This window comes from Cygnus atratus, chromosome Z, assembly GCF_013377495.2.
Source record: "Cygnus atratus isolate AKBS03 ecotype Queensland, Australia chromosome Z, CAtr_DNAZoo_HiC_assembly, whole genome shotgun sequence".
NCBI lineage: Eukaryota > Metazoa > Chordata > Aves > Anseriformes > Anatidae > Cygnus > Cygnus atratus.
Window position 1 is genome coordinate 16,087,950 of NC_066396.1, and position 21,640 is coordinate 16,109,589.

Here is a 21,640-nt window from a genome sequence, read left to right on the forward strand (position 1 = left end):
ATTTGTTGCCAAGATGACCTAGCATTGGCTGAAAACAAATCATAGGCAGAAAGGGCATTGATTGATAGATTAAATTAAATTAAAAAAAAAAAAAAAGGCAAAATTTGCAATGACAATATGATTACTTTCATAAACGTTTCAGATGTGAATTGATCAGACCAGACCATATTCAGGAATATTTATAGTCCTTTGTAAGAGCAACTCAAATATTGTTGCCCATCTTCTCTCCTTTCCTGTTGCAGTGGACATTGACCTGGCATCAGTTATTGTTCACATCGCCTTTTGACTAGACTAGAGGAACTCATAAATTTGAACTTAAATCCTCCAGATCTGTGGCGTAATGACCACACAAACACCAGGGTTCTTTCAGAATCAGTAACTGCTACCACTTTATTGATGACATAACTTCAACACTCTTCCACTCTCATATTGAGGACAGGCTCCCTTCTTATACCATTCGCTCCACAGCAGTACTTTTCCACTAACTCTTCATCGGTCAACAACTTTGCCCGGTAGTAGCAAACACCCAGCAACTTCTATGTCTTAAGGACTGGAGAACAAGCAGTCCAAGACAGCAAGGCGCCTCCTGAATCACCTTTCTTTGTTCCCTCTAAACTCTTTACATTCCTGATGGCCTCATCAAGAGTTCAATGTTATCACCAACCATGGGGCTTGTCGACATCCATGGCCACACTCCCCCACAGATCTTAGAAAAAAAACTATTAATTAAAATTGTCCTCAACAATGCAGACTACATCTGTGGTATAACAAGCATAACAGCCCCATTTTTTGTGTTGATTTTGTGAAGAAATGAAAAATCCCATTCAAACAGAACCTGGTCCAGGACCCTAAAGTGCCTATATATCTACAACAAAGACTGAAGGCTCCATTTATTGCCCTCTGTCATTTATTGCCTTCAAAAAGAGGTCTCTCCTTTCAGGCCCTTCCCTCCCCTGCCCCCCCCCCCCCCCCCAACCCCACCCTCCTCCATGCAAAAACAAAACAGGACTGCACACATTTTGCTCCCTAAAAATAGGTGCGAGTAGATCCATGAGCAATGGTCATGCTCTGTTATGCTGTTCGCAGAAGGCCTTGGTTTTGTGGTACTAGTGCAGTAGAGAAACTATAAAGAGTAGTCCTTGAAAAGAGGATAGGCAAAATGCTTTGCTAATGCTATAGAAACTATTTGTCCCTGTCCATGTAAACTCTTCAGTAACAGTAGCCTTCAGAAGCAGCCAGCGTCAGATACATATTTTCAGGTTGGAATCTGATTTTCTTGAGATGAATGGTATCAGAATCCCTGCAGGTCTCTACAGACTTTCCAATGAAATGCTGTAGAGTACCTGATTCCCTTTCCTGCACAGGTTAATTTGAACTGGTTAGAGAAGCAACCCAGCATTTGGCATTTTCTCTTCTTTTTTGTGTGTGGTTCTACTCAATCCAATTTTTCCAATGACCTTTCAGCAAGAACTAACCAGGGTGGGACCTTAATAGGGGGAACCACGCTGCAAATATATCATATAAAACTGGAGAATAGTAAGAAATATGGTATCTTCTGCAAGCAGTTGAAAGAACATCATGTATCTGGAACACTTTCAAGGATGATGCAAAGTTTAGTTTCAGTGCAAATGCTCTTTTGAGTCTTTCAACTCATGAGGCAAGAATTATCTGAGCCATTGTATACATCTTAAATGATCTACCAAATGTTTTGTTTATATCAAAAAAATACTTTTTAAAAGGGGGTGCATATACATGTAGCAGTATTTGAAAATGTACATAGACTGTACATGGACAGATTCACTTCATTTAGGTTGATACCTTGCTTGTGTTCTACCACTGTGTTCTAATGTTCCCATATCTTGACTGAAAACCAGTACTAGCATAAGTTAAGATATTGCATTTGCTCATGGAGGTGATGGAAATGTAATCATGGACCAGAAATTATGCCATTAGCCTGTCTGACCAACTGCATCAATCAAGTAAATGACTAAAAGTACTAATTATGTGAAAGAGCACTGGGTTTTGCTCTTAATTGTGCTGTTTTACTGCTAGTAAAAATGTATAGATTCTAAATTCACAAGATGTAGTTCTCAGAGGATATGGTCTAAAGCAATTACGCTGTTCTTACTCTTCCCTCTTCCCTGCTTTAAAAAAAAATAAAAAAAAATGCAGGAGAAAGGCCAAATACTAAATAAATAAACTGTGTGCACCCAATGCTTGTAACGTGTCCTAGAACATACCACATAATTCACTATAGCTCAGATCCAGGATTTCTAGACAAACACTTTGTGTTCCTATCTTTGTGTTCCTATCCTATCCTATTCACATTTTTCTGTGAAAAGAGGACTTCAGAAGAGCAGAAATAATTAATGTGACTGTGTATTGCCAGAGCAGCTGAGCTGCAGGTTATTTTTAAAATCCAATATTTTATTTTTTAAACAAAATATTTTCTTCCATCTATAAATCAGAATAGAATTTACATGGATAAACGTACTGAAATCAGTGTGAGAACTCATGAGTGAATTTTGAAAACAGAAATATTAATCTCAACTCATAATGACTTGCACCATTACTTGAAATTTTGCTGCTTAAAATAAAACTCACTTCAGTTCCAGTTCTGTATCTTCAGTTACAATCACCAACAGTGTAATTAATGAATACTACTTCCATACCAATAGTCCCTTGAAATCTCAACTATTACACACAAGTTCAGAGGTATATCACTTGGGACTGGCACAGTTAGTAAGATAAACTGAAGGTATGACAGAATACAGTTTTCATAAGTTACACTAACAACTACTTGGGATTCTCCGCCAGGATATTTTAAAGTTTATGTATAAGCAAACTTCAGTTTCAAATATTTGTACTCAAGAAACATTACCATTTAGTGGTAATGGCTTAAACAAGAGTTTTGTGAAGATCACATTTTTAGCACAATGAATTCCTGTAATCTAACATGGAAATATTGCTTAGGAATTGATTGAGTACATCATATAACATCTTCAGATTTCTAAGACCTCTTCTTACAGTGCACATAATTACCCATTCTTTTCCCCAGCTCCCCATACTGCACATCAATTCTGGGACTAGGAACAGAGAAATGGGAAAAGCAAACAGTTCTTTCATGGTAAAGAAAAACTTGATAAGTTACGAACATATTGGAATAAAAAAAAAAAAAGAAAAGAAAAAAAGAAAAAACATTCATGGCTTTGTTTTTTAAATATTTTCTTCAATTTATTAATAATTTTTAATATATATTTATTTATGGCTTTGAGCAAAGACAAAAGAAAAAAGTCTAACTTATCCCCAATCATAGAGTTATTGTAAGAATCAGATCTATAGTCTTCCCAGCAGCAGTAAGATCCAACCTTTTTCATTAATACATTTCATCCTGTACAGATGTGAGATTTCATATTTATGGGCTTAGGTATGTACAGACAAAATAGGTCAGTTCAGAAACTAACAATGGACCTTTATATTACAGGAATGTGAGTCATTTGGTTCTTAATCTAAGTATATACACATTCATACATACATTATATATATACGTATATAATTTTATACCCTGTACCACTTTTTTTTTTTTTTAATTAACATACAAAGCCTAGATATTGTCCACTCTATTACAAAGTCATTAAAAATTATTTATGGTTTCACTGAAAGACCATGTGATTAATATTTCTTCATAGTGCTTAAAATAAAATAAATATATATATAAAAATATTTCACTACTAACCCCATTTCTCCTATTAAATGTAAACCTTAAACAGTTTGAAAGATCAGAATATGATCTTAATTAACTGACAAAATTTGTTAGTATTAAAATAATATGTGGGGGGTATTGTACTGAGAAATAAATGGTCTTGCAGCGTATCCATAATGTTCCAAACATGTTTAAACAACCGCTTCCTCGTATACTACTCTGGGCCACTTAGACTAATGGCAGCAGCATGTTAATGGGTTAATTACATTGATTTTCACTGGTGAGTGGGAGTCAGCAGAAACTGGAAAAATATATATTATTTTTACTTTTTATTTGATGTACCACTTTAGTAAAAGGCATAACAGGCAGCATGGGTTCAAGCTCTGTTAGCTTTAGAATATTTACTTGGCTCTCAAGTACATCTGGATTCACTGCATTACGTAGTTTGTGATGTTATTTACTTTTTCTGTGCATTGTGAAACTCAGCATTAATGGGAAAAGATAAATTCCTTTGCATTCATTTCCTTAACATGAATCAGCTGAGTTTTAAGGAACAGAATATATGCTTGTATCATATCCATAATGCTGATTTTTCAATGACTTAAATTATTACACATTTAGTTTCAATCTCTATTAAATGTGACAAATCAGGCACAAATGACTACGAAAGAATTCTTTTTTTTTTTTTTTGTGTGTGTGTGTGGATAATGTGAAGATCTGAGCAAACAAAACAAAACATTCACAAAAGAGTATGCTTTAACCCTGCTTTCTGTCACAATTTCCATTCTGTTTTGAAGACATAAAAAATAATAAACCTCGTACCTATGGGCTATGTTTGACACTACATGCCTTAGGATACACTATCCATTTAATTACAATATACACAGAGCAAATCGTGCATTTCCAGACAGACTTGATGCTATATTATATTTATTTATTTATTTATTTTTAATTAACACCACAGTCAACTACAAAACTACAGTGAAGACACAGAAAGCACCTGAAAGCCTAGATCAAGCTGTGGATTACAAATAATCCTTTAAATGAAAGACCTCACTTCTAGACTTAAACCAGAGATTCAAAGTCAGCATTATAGGAATTTTAAGGTAGACATAATCAATGAATGGTTATTATTTCCTAAGATACCATAAAAGTCTTTTCCTACAATAGCTGACTGAACCTATTTTTATTTTTATTTTTACTTTTTTTTTAATTATTATTTTATTTTTTTCCCCAAAGCATGCATGGAATATTTTTGGATGCTATTTAGGGCAAGGAGAAGAAAAGTGATGGTATTGGTGAAGTACAAGCGATTTGCAGGATCAAGCGTACAATTTTGCGTAAAACATTGCATGTAAAAGTAACAGTATAGGTTTTAAGTCATTGCATTACAATTCAACAGTTGTGTTGCACTTAGCTTTAACAAATTTTAAAACTGTAAATTTTGAAGTGAAGAGCTGAACCTAAATTCCTAAACAAATACCTTGCAATGGTACACCACACAGCAGCTATTTTTATTTGGGTCTAAAAAGGTATTTACAATGGCAATATTTATAGTCTTTGTAAAAGTCTTTAGCAATATGAAGACTGAAGTCCACCCAGTTTACTGAAACAACAGAAGGGTTGACATGGCGTGAGGTTACAATCTATCCAGAGGAGTGCTAGTGCCAGCCTTGGCTTGTCAATCTAATTCTGAATGGAAAGCACAAAAAATAGGAATTGCAATTGGAAATAACTGAACTCTTCATGGAAAATTATTAACAATGTATATGAGTAAATGAAATAACAATGTTTTCAGAATACCACTTGGTCAGTGCTATGTTTTAGGTTGATTATTTGTTTTATACTTGTTTGAAATTTGTTACTATGTTGACAATTTTCCCATGACACTGGGAAACCTTGTGAACTAAGAAATCTGTTAGACTGGTTTTAAAGTCAACATGTTATAAATAAATAATATTACAGAATAATTTAGACTTCTTTAATGGTTGCAAGAAAGGAAGACACAAATTCAAACAAGTTTTCTTAATCCCTTTTTTGATATATATATATATATATATATATACCATTTATATATATATATATATACACATAATTTTTACATTTGTTATGTAGGGCAAAGTTGTCTAAAGTATTTTTTCTCACAAGTAGACTGCTAGGATACCGAGGAAACAGGCTAAAACAGTTCCTGGGACGGCTCTCAGTTTGCTGCAAGTCTGTTTCTCGTAGTCACCAGGGATCATAAGTTTGACGCGAACCGTGGTTTGTCTCCCTCCGACTCTGTGCTTAAGACTGCAGAAGAATCCCTTTGCAGGGGTGCTGTGGGCGGCACTGCCCCCCGGTTCGGGGGGATGGCTCCCGAGGACATCTGTCGGAAGAGTGAGACCCGCTGGGGGACAGTGGCCCGGCTGGCTGACGGCACGCTGGCACCGGGGGCAGGCTGCGGGAGGGAGGCCAGGGACTCCCCCACGGTGGGGTGAGGCCTGGCGATCAGGGTGGAGATCTCATGGGGCAGGGAGGGCTGCGAGGCGGAGAGGGGCCGCACCTCCCGGCTCAGGTTGGTGTTGTGGAGGGCCTGGGTACTCTTGTGGACCTCGTTCTTGGGTGCAGCACCTGGCGGCGGCTGGGGTGCCTGTGGCTGCTGCTGCATGAGGGAAAGCTGTGAGGCTGTCGGCGAGGCGTACTGGAAAGTTCGGCCAGCCAGGGGACTCTGTACAGGCGGGCTGCAGACGGCAGTGGTGTAGGAGCAGGGCGAGAGGATGACAGCTTGCTGGGGTGTCTGTGTGCTGGGCGAGGGGGAGTGCAGATTTCCATGGGACAGGCTGCCAGCAGTGTAAACAGGAGGGGACTGCGTCCTGACGCGGGATGAGGAGGTGGCAGAGGTGCTGGAGTTCAGCACAGGCATCTGCTGCAAGCTCCCTGGGGCGATGGTCTGCACCATCTCCCTATCATGCTTGACAATCTGCTTCAAGATCTCATTCTCCTGGTTGTTGAAAACCCCTGTGTTGAGGTCCTTCTGGAACTTCTGGAGGAGGATGGAGTTCTTCTTCCCTATACAGACAAGCAGAAGACTTAGTCAGCCTGACATACTTTACATTTCAGCTCTTTTGCTGAGGCTCACATGAACATCGCCTTCATCCAGACATGGTTCCCCCTCTCTACACAAGAACTGCAAGCTTTAATAGTGCCATCATGTTCAGAGACACCTGAACTTTCCGTGCTCCTTCACTTGCAGTGCATTGCCATTATTGCAATTATTCTGAATATGTAACCATGGTAATTTACCGAACAACAGGGTTGAAAAGGCCACCAGGCTCTGCATGAATAACATTTTTCTTTCTGCAAAACTGTCCTAATTTCCACTAAACTCTTATGTAAGTTATAAATACATCTTCCATTTAGTACATTCCATGGAACTAATTACTAGCCACTAGTAACCAGTGACCACTAGTTTACAAGAAATCATGTTTTCAAATGCTTGTGAACTGATACGATCTCACTGCTAATGTGAAATTTGCTTACACAATAAAGCATGTTGTATGCTGTGTATTGATGTCTTCTCTGTGTCCTGACATTTCTTTGATGCTTTCAGTGTCTGCAAAACGCAGATTTTGTCATTGGATACAAAGGAATACAACCGCACTGAACTGCTTTTTTATTTTTTATTTTTTAGATAAGACAATTCACATTTTATCTTTTGTTCTGTGTAGATTTTGTATTGTAAACACAGCACTTCAGACTGGATTAGTGATTCGAGCAGACTGCACTTTACTGCTAGTATTATTGAAGCACATATCACTTAAGAGTTGGACTACCTTTTCAGACAGCATTGGAAGACAAATTTTGTGAGTTTGTAAAGTCTTAATAAGATAAATAAATGCACTGAGTACTCACAAATTGCAAAATAATAAAATAGACCTATTCAACATTAGAAAACTATATATATGTATTTCATTTTTTTACTCTTGCTATGTTAAAGAAAACACAAATATGTTTTCTTCCAAATCACATTTTCAGCTTAGAATAGACAGCACAATGACAATGCACTGAAAGTTGTTCCCTATTCCCTTTGAAGAAACTGCAGACTTATCTGTATTGAAAAAGAGTGATGTGGATAAAATCTTACACTAGGATTTTCTTGTGAGGTTGAGGAAACAACATTGAGGATAAATGATTTTATATGAATAGCTGCATTTTAAAACCAGTTTCGATAATGATGATCAGAATGCATTTCTTTCTACCTAAGGCCATATATTTTACCTAATATATTTTATTAGAGAGGTCCAGAATGGCTGGTTGCATAACAGCAACACTGTTTTGATGATCTGCCATATAATTCCACCTTTCACTCAGACATCCTTGGCCTGCTTTTCTCATTACAAGCTGATCTGAGTAACTCCAGTGTGCAGCCATCAATGCTACCAGAGCCCATGTTGTGAGGAAAATGAGAGCCCTGCTGCAAAGGATTAGCTCGCTTCAACAAACACAGGTTTTGAGAGTGCTGAGAGACTTCAGCTCTTCTCAGCACTATAGATGCCATCTCTAAACTGTTTATGTATGAATATGTCATCTACTGCTCCCTAAACTGCATAAATCCCATGAATTGCTGAAGTCAGAAAAAGAAATATACAGGATTAATAAATAATGCTAATGATAATTAAACTATACAGAATAATCCTCAGAGAAGATTGAGAGCTCTCTAAAATTCAAAGTTTTTTATTACTTAAAAGTATAATTTCAGAATTTCTTATCACATCTTATTTATAGATCAACAGAACATCTACTTCAATGTAACAGAAATGATTTTTTTTTAAGAAAGGTTTAATCGGCACATTACCCTTCAACTCTAGGAAAAGAAAAGGTAGAAGGATTTTATGAATTTCAAATATGGAAAAAATAATAATACCTATTCTGTCGAGTCTATCAATTGCCACTGTTTCAAAGGCTCTTCTCATCATGGGGTACTCTTCCAGAACCTCATTGAAGTTGTCCACTGAGAGGGAGTAGAGGCGACAATACGTGTCTGCTCGTACACTGGCAGTTCGACGGCCCTTGGTCAAAAGGCAAATCTCTGGGGAGAGAAACATTCATTGCACACAGGAAACAAAGAATTTAGTGAACCATGAGAAACTTAATAGCTAGGAAGTGACTCAATGCTAACAAGTACTCAGTGGCAATTTTTCTCTTGCTCTTTGTACAAGGTTGCATGGGCAGTTCTGAAGGTGTTTGATTCTATCTCTGCTATTATGAAGAAATAACTAATCTCCTTTAAAAGCTGTGCTTATAGGTTTTCTCAGTCTACACTCTGATTTTATTGGGCCATTAAAAAAAAAATAACTTCAAGTTGTAAAAAATGATCCATCAACTGTTAAACACAGCTTGCTGACTCAATTAACATAAGTGATTCTATATTATTATTATTTTTGAAATATTCAGCTGACAGAGAGAATCAATTCCTTTAACCATTCAGGAGACTTTCTAAACTATTTTAATACATGATATATGAATGTAAGAACTGATTTAATAAAAAATCTTTCAAACGTGAAAATGCTTTCTGTTTGGTTTTATGTCATAGGTATTTTGGGAGATGAAAATTAGGATTTTAGACTTTTTTTTTTCTTATTTGGCTGAACAGCAGATCCCTTTTAACCTCTCTTTACTCCACTTGATTAATCTAGCAGGCTTGCTTTGAGAGTATCTCCAACAGAAATTCATCGTTCTGGAAGAGAGGGGACTGAATCTACTGTTTGTAGATGCTTGTATATTAATCACAAACTAGCATTCTCAATGAAGTGTGGAAATATGAATATTTTTCATTAGTAAGAATAAGAAATTCTGCAGCATTACTTCAAATGTACAAAGTGCTAGTACAGTTATTTCTTTTGCTGGATGTCTTTAACAAAACACATTTTTTTAATTCATTTGAATTTAAAGAACCCTGATGTTTTTTGGTCTGATACTTCTTGTTGAAGAATTTCCACATGCTACCTAACCCTGAAGGCTTAGGGGCTAAGATGCTTAAATAACAGTGGATAAATCAAAGGACGTTAATGTGTATCCAGCATAGAATGTACTTGAACCCTTATAGCTTTGGGGAGAATTTATAGACTAATGTCTATTGTAAAAGTCTCGACCCAACATCCCTCAGAAGACCTGTTACCCAAGAAAAATGACGATTTGTTGTAAAGAGCAAACAGAAGTCAGTCCTTTCTTCCATCTCCTAACGCATCTTGACCACTTCTCCTTTGATTGCACTCACTGCGTTGTAGTTACATGAGCGAGAAGGACACTTTGCCCAAAGGGAGTAGTTAAATGCAGTGAATATCCACTCCATTTCCTAAGATACACTTTAGATATCACACAGAATTTTTTAAATATATGGTTGAATTTATAAATAACTTAACTGGCTGGAAAATGTGTGATTTCTGATTACCTCTTGATTTTCTGCTTTCTTCACTTAAAATAGGTTCAAACAATACTAAAGGCATAATGAGATCTCTTCCACTGTACTGAACAAAAAAAAATACTTGAGCGTATCAAGCATCATACACCCCAGACAAAACAAACACTGACTGTGAATACTAAGTATTCTGAAGAGTGTAAAAATAATTCTTTCATCATTATTGGCAGAACACTGTATTTTAGATTACTTCAACAAGAACAATGGGAAGACACCATAACAAACAATGTTAGATTTCATCACAGGACAATGGAGCAATGGAATTCATGGATGTTATTGTAATAAATATATGTTTTCATTCTAAATATTTTTTTTTCTGCCCTTCTTTCCTCTTGTTACTCTTGCCAAGTAAGAAGACTGGAAAGAATCACTATGTAAACTGTACAACTTATTCTGCAAATCCTATGTCAACCCACAACTTCTGGCTGAAGAACATCTCTCTGGAAGGCTCTTCATATCAATAATGAAGTCATCTAGTTAGATACAGCATGAAAGAAAAGATAGGAGAAATGTCCTGCAGTCTGGAAGGGATCAAGGAGTGCCATTATGGAGCCTGGCTGCTCCATGAAACAGGAAAATCTTCATGTTCTCAGCTCCAGGTGAGCAGTCTCATTCGAAAGATGAACTACAGAATTGTAGTTCAACCTTCATGTGATGGACAGAAAGCATTTCCAACAATGTTTCTTGACTGATTTGAGTTGTTTTATAGTCACTGATATATCATCTGTATTGCTTTGATATACATGTCGATGGCATCATTTCCACACTGGCCACAAGACTAATGTGTATGTTAATTGTATGTGTCCTGTATTTGAGTTCATTTAATCTATTTGGTATTTCTTTGGAAAAAATTCTCTAGCATAATAAAACAATTAGAATATGAAATCTCATTTATTTGGACTGGAGAGCAGAAACACAATGTAAAAATTTGCTCCAATGAAACACTTGTGTTTTTTTAAATAAATAAGAAATAAGAAACTTTTTTTTTTCCTTAATGAATTCATAAACAGGAGACTTCAACAGAATAATGTAATGAAAATATCCATGATTTATTAAAAATGTGTCTTAATGACATCAGTGCACCAGGTGCCCTCAGCAATCATACTCTCCTTGATGTTTAGTTGATTTAAATGGTCTATGAAAAACAAACAATAGCAAAGGAGTGTGTAGTAGAACACAAAGGACACACACTATTTTCAAATGGTTTGGACAAAGTTCTTTATTAGCATAAAAAGAAAGCTGCTGCAGTATATTACTCACTAATATTCACATCTGCAGTTGGCATTGTGCATTGCCTTCGTGCTGTCACTTTGAAAGTGTTAAATACTTCTATATTTCCTTTCCAAACACAAGAATTAATTCCATTTCAATTAATAGTTATATATTAGGTATAATTAACCTGTAATTTAAATTTAATTGAAGCTTTACTTTTAGTAATGATTTTTTTTTTTTTTAGCCTCTGTGGACAACAGTTCCCTAGAACAGTCTAAAACAAATGTCAGTCACTATACTAATGCAAAATTACTATTTCAAAGCACTAAACAATGATAAAAACATTCGCTTGTTCTTACGCTCCATATTTAATTAAAATGTAACTAAAATAGGGCACATGTATATAGTATTTTATATTTCCATTAGTGTAACAAAATACTTTGTACAGGAAATTATATGCACCCAAAAGACAGCACTAAGGGAGACTGATTTTGGGAAAGCCTGAATGAGTTAGGGTGAGTGACTCATCCAGTAAGATGATTCTTAAATAATTAGGATTAGTAAACCTTTTGTAAGAGCCACATTTTGGCACTCACTGTGGTCATGTTCACAGTTCTTTTAGACTATATCAACATATCAAGGTGCTATTTTCCCCCCTCCCGTTTTGCTGTGGGATTTTTTTCTTCAAGCAAATAACAGACTGTGGGAGCAGTTCAACTCTAGCATTAATTGTGATTTTGCATCCTTCCTATTCTTTGTTGGATGGGTCCATGGACAATACCAATAAATTCCTGTTTCCAATTTATACAGACCTATAAAAACTCTTTTCATTCTCTCTGGGAATCAGTAAAGCTTAGCTGACAGTGTGGCACTTATCCATTAACTGTCAGTTCATTTTGCACATAAATTTTACTCCAAATATAATGCTCAAATTTTTATGTCACCTTAGCATTTAATTACAGATTGAACATAAAATTCAAAAATTCAAATAACAATAAAAAGTTGCCTTGCAAAAAAAAATGTGTTCACTATCAGACAAACTGTGGTGATAAAGGAAACAGCTAGGAATTAAGTGGCTACCCGGTTCATTAAAGGATACCAGTCTGGTCCTGTCTTGATGGAATATATTTCTTTCTTTAGTGTAGTATATAGTAATATTTGAAAATGCAATGCTAGCTATAATGAATTAATATTGTATGCATAGCTTTGTTTTGCAAGGACAGAGATTCCAGAATTAAAGCAAAAGTTCAATTTACTAGGTACATAGATTTATTTATTTATTTATTTATTTTTGTAGTAATGAGCAACTTAGATAACTAGTATGTTAGCAATATACTGCTCTTCATATTATAATAAAGTAAAAATAATTAGCAATTTCTATGCATTTGTGAACTACAGAAGTTTATTAACAGCTTTGCCCTTTCCAAAGCTATAACAGGTTTCCCCTCACCTGTCAGATTAAACATTACAGGATCTGATGAAGTGTCCTTCCAGCTGAGGACAGCTGACTATTGCTTCTGTTCCTCAGCAGGAAACTTGTTTCATCATGTAGTGGGCATATACATTGCTGTGAAAATGGGCAAGCAGCTATTCAGACCATCTGGCAACTTTCAGCAGCGGAAGAAAGATAGAAAATCAAAGCTATTCAAATGTTTGGGTCAGACAGTCAAACTTATTTGGGAATACTCTATGAGACTGGGACAGCAGATTAGAATATTTTTTATTTTATAGAGAGTAATGAGTTACTAAACTGTTACAGACAGAACTTAGATGTGTGACAGCTCTTTCCATCCACCTGTAATTTCATAACTTTTTATAGCTAATCTTGTAATCTTTTTTAATTGTGTGAAGTCTTTGAAACACGTTCTCAAGAACAACAAAGTTTAGGTTATTCTCCCTTTCTAATCCAACTCTTCGTAACAGCAGCTCTGTCATGGTGCTAAGACAAACAGTTCTTGATTTCTCTCAAGACTGGTTGTCCACTGACCAGAAACTAGACAGTGGGCATCTTGGTGTGCTAGTCGCAGCTAGGGTCTGCAACCTTCAGCCTGGGGCATGCTGCTTCCTACTTCAAAACAGGTAATGAATGACACCTTTCCTTTAGCAAAGGGGCATTTAAACTTAAAGCAACTAAAAAAAAATATCTTAAGACACCACACCCTTAAGAAATGGAACAATTTTCCATTTCTGTATTGATTTGAGTGTCTCCAATACAGAAAACCAAGGGAAAATGTTTGGTATGGTAAATATGGGATTGCTTTAACATGCATTTCTGTACATCTGTTCCTTTTTTTCTTTTTAAAATTCTATAAAACATCAATCGCATCTATCTTAATATTTACTAGTCTTTTTTTTTTTTTGTCTCTTTCATTATGTAGTCACTAGTGCACAAAGCAGACAACCCAGGGAGATGATGCTTTTTGTTACAGATACTAAAATGACTAACACCAGGTCTACGATTAGTCAGACTACATATTGCACCAATTAAAATGATTATAATTATTATCTTCAAAATAATGATTAAGCGGTATGCCAGATAGCTATGTAGATTTTATTTTACCATTATGTGGCAAAACAGTATTTACATTCATAGTAGTCAAGACTGCAGGGAGAGAAAGGAGCGGGCAGAGTGAGTAATATCACCCAAACCCAAATCTGTGGAGTGGATGGAAGTGAAAAGACTCAGGTAACACTGAGCTAAATACATTATTGCATTTGGTCCTATGTTTGAAAAAAAACTTAAAATATAGTCAGTGCTCAACAGAACCATTAATGCAGCAAAGGACAGAACTTCAGAAGGAAAGAAAATGGAGACAATTACTGCCTTTTACAATTGGGTATGTAATCTCAACTGTCAAAGAGAGTATGGGTATGTAATCTCAACTGTATACAAAAACTATACCTTTTCCCACCTTCCTTACAGTAAATACAGGCTTGCACCCAGGACAGTTTGAGTTTTTGCCACGGTGAGCAATAGCAGACACACATGAACTCTTGATTTTAAATCTGTCACGGGTGATTGTCCATACAGCTGCCTTCAAATAGAAGAGCTCATCAAACAGAGAGAGGGTTCTTCTGAAATTGTAAGGCCCTTGTCATTACAAGAGCAACAAGAGATGGTAGAGACAAAAAGAGAAGAAGACAGAGAGAGAGCGAGAAAGAGAGAAAGAAAGAGAGAAAGAAAGAGAAAGAAAGAAGGAAAGAAAGAAGGAAAGAAGGAAGGAAGGAAAGAAGGAAAGAAAGAAGGAAAGAGAGAAAGAGAAAGAGAAAGAGAAAGAGAAAGAGAAAAGAGAAAGAGAAAGAGAAAGAGAAAGAGAAAGAGAAAGAGAAAGAGAAAGAGAAAGAGAAAGAGAAAGAGAAAGAGAGAAAGAGAAAGAGAAAGAGAAAGAAAGAGAAAGAGAAAGAGAAAGAGATAGAGAAAGAGAAAGAGAAAGAGAAAGAGAAAGAGAAAGAGAAAGAGAAAGAAAGAAAGAGAAAGAGAAAGAGAAAGAGAAAGAGAAAGAGAAAGAGAAAGAGAAAGAGAAAGAGAAAGGAAGGAAGGAAGGAAGGAGAGAAGAGAAGAGAAGAGAAGAGAAGAGAACAGAAGAGAAGAGAAGAGAAGAGAAGAGAAGAGAAGAGAAGAGAAGAGAAGAGAAGAGAAGAGAAGAGAAGAGAGAAGAGAGAAAAGAAAAGAAAAAAGAAAAGAAAAGAAAAGAAAAGAAAAGAAAAGAAAAGAAAAGAGAAAAGAAGAGAAGAGAAGAGAAGAGAAGAGAAGAGAAGAGAAGAGAAGAGAAGAGAAGAGAAGAGAAAAGAAAAGAAAAAAGAAAAGAAAAGAAAAGAAAAGAAAAGAAAAGAAAAGAAAAGAAAAGAAAAGAAAAGAAAAGAAAAGAAAAGAAAAGAGAAAAGAAGAGAAGAGAAGAGAAGAGAAGAGAAGAGAAGAGAAAAGAAAAGAAAAAGAAGAAAAGAAAAGAAAAGAAAAGAAAAGAAAAGAAAAGAAAAGAAAAGAAAAGAAAAGAAAAGAAAAGAAAAGAAAAGAAAAGAAAAGAAAAGAAAAGAGGAGAAAAGAAAAGAAAAAGAGAGGAAAAGAAAGGAAAAGAAAAGAAAGTAAAATTTTTTTTCCACACTTTTATTGCCTGTTTACAGTTGTTTGGAGCATCTGTCTCTGGAGACCTTGACACACGAGCTCTCATCATGTTCGTTATTTAATTAATTTAATTTTTAATTTAATTTAATGACAAAAAATAAATAAATAAAATAAATAGAAAAAGTGCCATAACCAGCAAGACTCAAATTGCCAACTTCTGAAGTAGAATCTTCAAACTTTTGAAGCAGATTTTTTGCTAATCGCTAAGCAAGTGAACTTTCACATTTATTAAGGTGTGTCAACAAGCTTGAAATCTTTTTCTTCAAACAACTCTTGTTCTATCTCAGTCCATTTCCTTGAATAAGTCTTAATATACTACTTCAAAACAGTTCTGAGAAAAGCAGTGTGATAATGTGCTATTAATTTGGATCTTTTGTGACTTACTCAGAGCAGGCCTCTTATTATTTCCTGTTATTATTATTTTCTATTATTATTATTTCTTTTTATTACTTTTGTAATTTTTTAAAAGACTGGTATACAAGTGGATCTTTGTAAGTCCTCATACTTCCTGTAACAAATACTGATATACTACTAAGCCTATTTCAATGTTATATGCTTAATATAGATTGGCAGAACAATTTAATTCTTTTCAGAAAGGTTGTTAGTCATAATTACTTTTACATCAAAAAGGACAGCCAAATATACAGGGTTAGAATATAACAACCTTCACAAAAAATGGCATATTATCTGCCTGGACAGCTATTTTATGTCCCACCCTTACCTTTTATTTTTTTCTATCTGAAATTACTGCAAATAGCTGTGGCTAAGGTTCCTGAATAAAGCAAACTCAGGCAGCATTTTTTACATCCTGCCTATTTTCTCTTCGTAACTCAAAGTCTTCTGAGAAAGCTGTTTGATAGAAAAGAAGCTTAGGATTGTTACATAAAATGGAAATGCAAGCCTTTACTTTGTCTTCAATGTTATTCATAAGAGAATATCCACATATTCCTACTGTACTATAGCAAAGTGTTTTTTATACCAAGAGAGACTATGATATGCTAGTAATTATCTTTTAAAAGCTCATAATTTGGCTGATATTCATTTTATTTCCAATTTGAAAACAAATAGGACAACAATATCAAGATAATGTGCCTGAGTCCAAATTCAATTTTCATACTGGCTAGGTCAAAGTCCAGAAATGACTCTTGTTTGGATGGAGGCCTGTTCCCTCTTAAAATAAATAATAAATAAATAAATAAAGAAACAAATCCTTTTGTATTCAGTGTTATGCTCTTGCCATCTTGAGCAAAAAATAACAGTTGCAAATTAAGCAGTTCAAATTGAACTTAAGTGGAATGTAAAAATATTGTACTTCTTTTTTTTTTCTCCTCCTATTAAATTATTAAATAAATTATCAGAGTCTCAGTTCTGAATTAAATATTTAGATTAAATATTTAACCTACACTCAAATATTTGAGTTAAATTCTACTGTGAAGTACTTGCAAAATTATCATCTGGTTTATCTGTTTGTCACCTCAGATTTGCAAGGCATGCTGATGTGGCATTTTGGGTATGCTAGTTCTCTTGCTTATACGGACTAAATTAAAAATTATCATAGAATTATAGAATGACTGAAATCAGAAAAAAATAGAATAATAGAATGATTAAAAATTAAAAATTAGTTACACTATTAATGAATTTGAAGAATTAGAACTATCATATAGGTTCAAGACTATGTTGTTTAGATAGTGGGGATTATTATTAGCATTATTATTAATGATATTGTTAAATATACATCCTAGTTACTGATAATTAATAAAAATCCTAAACCCAAATACGATTCTACCTTACAGGGTTGCAGAGTAATTCATTTTCTTTCTAACTTCCTTAAAAAGTCCCATACACTTAAAAATAACATTCTGTCCAAATAGAGAGAAGCTCTTCTGTCTGCATAGCATTTTCTACATAAAATGCAGCGTCAAAAGAACAACATAGCACAAGGAGTTATGTTATACCATGAGGAAAACATCCTCAAAATGGCAGACTAGTCTGTGCCAAAAAGGACATTTCGTTTTTATGGCCTCTTGCAAGCAGTGCTGTTAGAAAAATGGTCTATATTGTTCACCTGAAAAGTGTTTTATGAATGAGTTGGTATGGAGATCTGGACTCCCTTCAAGCATTTAATTGTGTACTTGCCATTAAGAATATGAATAATTGCACCTCAGGGAGGCTACTTATAATTCATTATGTATTTTGGTGCAGTGCTAGATTGGCGTATGAATACTGGGACTAAATTCACCATTACCTTGAATAATGAGTAGCCATATGCAGTATTTTTGCAAAATGTAAAACTGTATCATATCATATTGTCCAGTTATAAATTAGAAGATATAAAGCAGCGAGCAGTCAGGCACTTTAACAACATTTTCTCTATCCATAATTAATACTATTCTGCAAATCCAAAGTAGCCTATCAAAAGGAGGTACCTAGAGTGTACCCAGAAAGAAAGCGACAAAATATAATCTAAAGTGACTCAACATTTCCCACGGTATTATTTTCCACTGCACTGGTCTAAAATATACTGACAGTTGCTGTTCTGAAATGGGGAAAAGGTCCATAAATAAAAGGTAGGTCAAAGTAGTTCTGTCTAATTGGAATTCTGGTAGCTGAAGCAAATGCAAGATACTATTGATAACAATTTAAAGTGTGGAAGGATAACTGTTAAAACAGTATTAAACAACTGAAGCAAAATAAAATATTTTAAAACTATAAAGTATACCATAAACTACATGGACGTATGAGTGTTATAGAACTGGAAAAAAAAAAAAAAAAGAAACAATGCCTGAAGATGTCTCCAAATTCTGTGAAGACGAGGATGAAAATCTGCTTTATATGTAATTTTGCTAAAATTACTGCTATCTGGCAGTTATTTATATCTGACATTGAATAAATAAAATAAAACATGTATTTGTCTCTTATTACATTGCAAGAGGTAGATCATTATATATTGAAATTCACACACAACAACTCTCATACATGTATCAGGTATCATAAATCAACATGCATCATAAATGTAGTTTTAGAAAATCTTGTGTATTTCATCATGTTCAACATATCTGGAAGCTCATAGAAAAGAAAAATCTTTTAAAGCAATATGAGTTCTAGTCTACAAATTGACTTATTGATTACTCTAAGTGGTATAATACCACTGGGGTCCTCAGTGATGGATAAAACAAAATAAAGCAAAACAGAAAAAACAGTGTGGAGAGGGACCACAACAGAACAGACACATCCCAAATTGGGTAGCATGAATTATTGCACACCTGCCTACTGGAATTAGGAAACTCCTTCCAACTGCAAACACAGTGAGAACCTCCATGGGGACGCCCAAACTAACATAATTCATAAATATATACCTACACATCCTACAGACTCAGTTTGGATTTCCCTAGCAATGTCAACATTCCTTAAGCTTTAACACAGTATCTGTTAAAAACAGAAAAACGGGTTTATAATTTCCTGGAGCATACGTCTCGGTTGCTGAATGAAGGAAAGCCTGTATAAACACAGGTGGGAAAACAGATGGAGGAAAGAAAAGATAGCAGGAACACAAGGCTTATCTTTTGTCCTTTGAGGTTGAGCAGAATGTTGCCAGTGACTTCAGCAAGAGCAGGATGGGACCACAGTGAGTAATCAGTTCTTTATCCACCAGCAAGCAAGCAAATTAAGTAACAGCAGAGTTCTGAACGTGTTCCCAGAAATCCTCTTTCAGATAGTTCTGCTGAGTATCAGTAGTTGAGTAGTGTTGGATTTATTCCTATTTTTCACTCTTTGTAGGCATGTGAGTTCCAATCTAGCACACCATTTAAGCAAAATGAGGTTCAGCACATGCTTAGGTGGATCAGGACTGCATGCCCAGAGTATCTGCTCTGATTGCATTGGAGTGGGCATCTGGAGGGGAATGGGACATCTTGAAATTCCTGCTCATCAACATGCTTTGCAGTAGCTGTGGGACAACTTTAACCTTTATGTATGGAGGGGGAATATTCTGAATTATAAAATGGCAAAATGTTCCTTTTTGTCTTTGCTTCCCATACAGAAGCCTGCAGTCCATACCAGACTGTCAGTGAACACCAGCAGACTCCATGGCTGGGGCTAGGGATATGCAGAGAAGTGAAGGGTCTCAAGATACCAGGGAGAAAAAGGTTTTATATATTTATTTATTTATTTATTTATTTATATTTATATTTTTTCTCTTCCAGGAGGTAAGGAGATCTGTCAGAGACAGATCTTATTGTGATGGCTAAAAAAGCCTTAAGATTCACATGCAGAACCAACCAAGAAGAAGGAAGTCAACTGTTGGAAAGTAGCTCTTGTACTGTAACAAACTTCCATTTAGTTTACCATACTCCTGCAGGTTTGTTGTTATTAATCATGAGACCTTTATAATATCAACATATAACACTATTATGGAGTGACTGTGATATCATTTACTCCAGCAAAAATCAGAATTCACTTGTACCAGGGCTATTACACCAGTTTATGCCTACATACATTGTTTTAATGTAAATTAGATTAGTATTAGGCTCATTAGATACATTAAAATATTATTTCTGCTCTGTAAAGCCTCAGTAAATGATGAACTATACTTCTCTATAAGTAAATGACTCATGTTCTTGTACCTCATCTGTAAACATTTAAATATCTTTACTTTTTAGCACCTTTATGTGTCTAGTGAGGAAGAAATGCACAATCTGTCCCATAACTCCTCCTAGCACAAAAAGGTCTTTGAGCAAATTCTAATACAATCATCTAATACTCAGAATAAAAGGTTCAGTAGGTCTGAAACCAGCAGTTTCCTCCATACCATTTACTACAGGGATTATATCATAAGTAGGGCTGAAATATTGAGGTGTTAAATAAGAGAGAAACACAAGTACATACTGAGACAAAAAAAAAAAAAAAAAGAAAAAAAAAGTTAGGGAGGTCTCTCATTCCTTTGCTGTGTACTTGACAAATAATTTATGTCTTCAGTATTACAAACTGTAGATATTCAAAACCATGGACTAGATGCACCCCTCCCTGCCCCCCCCCCCACAAAAAAAAAGTTTTAAAAAAAAGTTTAAAAAATGTAGCAATCACAACATCTTCAAAATAATATCGCTTGCCTTTTTCAACTGCCTCCTGATTATTATTCTCCATTCCAGGAAGACTGAATGCAAATGTGTTCATCTCAAATTGAATTTAGTTGCAAACACATATGCAGTCAGGCTTCCCTACTTGCTGTTCAAAAGGGATAGGTGTGAATACCTTCCTGCTGTCTGTCCAGCTTCTGAAAAATGCTTCAGTCTCGTTCAAACATCATCATGCCCCTTACCTACCAATCTCATGGCCATGATGTTCCCATGAACTCACACTTTCTAAGTATTCTCTTTGCATTTCTCTACACCCCTCACTACCTGACTCCTACCCACAAAGTCTTCTCTGTCTGGCTCCCCAGATTCTTCTGACCTCCACCATGTTTTCATCCTATTTGTTAACGTAGCTCACCTCCTTCTGATCATCCACTCTCTTCTGACCATTTTCATTCATGTCTTACTGTCACTTCCCATTCTCTATAAGCAGCTAGAAGGAGACAACTATAATTTCCATTGAGGACAACCTTGTTTACCCTTATATGAAAACTGTGTCAGTCTCAGTGGGAGAAGTTCCATTCTCTTTTATTTAGAAAGAGAAAAGACATATTTACTGCTTTGGTGAAAGAAGCAGTAATCCTATCTCCAATAATGGGGAATAGAAAGTTATTTTAACAAACGGGAAAAAAGCACTGGAAGACACTGAAAATCCACAGATATTTAGGAATAATGACTATCAGTCTATTTAGAATAACAGTATATCGTCATGGAGAATTCCATTAAACCAGGTAAAAATGCAGTACTAAAGCCCCTGAAATTCTGCACTCATAACCACAGCTTACATCATTTCACTGACATAGAAATGATCATATAACTGAGCAATATATGCAAATTACTTTAATGCATTCCTCGTTGTCATATTCCTTTCCCTTCTCTAAAAACACACACAAACGCACCATGTGAGCTCAGGAATTCTAAGGACAGCCAAGAAATAAAATTACTATTTTTATTAAATGCTAGGAAAAGACAAATAGAATTGATTGTCCTGAATCTTTATGAAACAGTCT

At 35.3% G+C, this 21,640-nt stretch overlaps 1 protein-coding gene across 1 annotated transcript in view; it reads right to left on the reverse strand.

Annotated features, from left to right (window-relative positions):
• Positions 1-5,864: 5,864 nt before the first annotated feature.
• HCN1 (hyperpolarization activated cyclic nucleotide gated potassium channel 1) overlaps positions 5,865-21,640 on the reverse strand; it is a 199,231-nt gene continuing 183,455 nt past the window's right edge. The window contains exons 7-8 of the mRNA XM_035566138.2: positions 8,610-8,774; positions 5,865-6,754 (exon numbers count right to left, since the gene is read on the reverse strand). Of these exons, the coding sequence (XP_035422031.1) occupies positions 5,943-6,754; positions 8,610-8,774 (977 nt within the window). The 3' untranslated portion in view covers positions 5,865-5,942. The remainder of the gene's footprint in view (positions 6,755-8,609; positions 8,775-21,640) is intronic.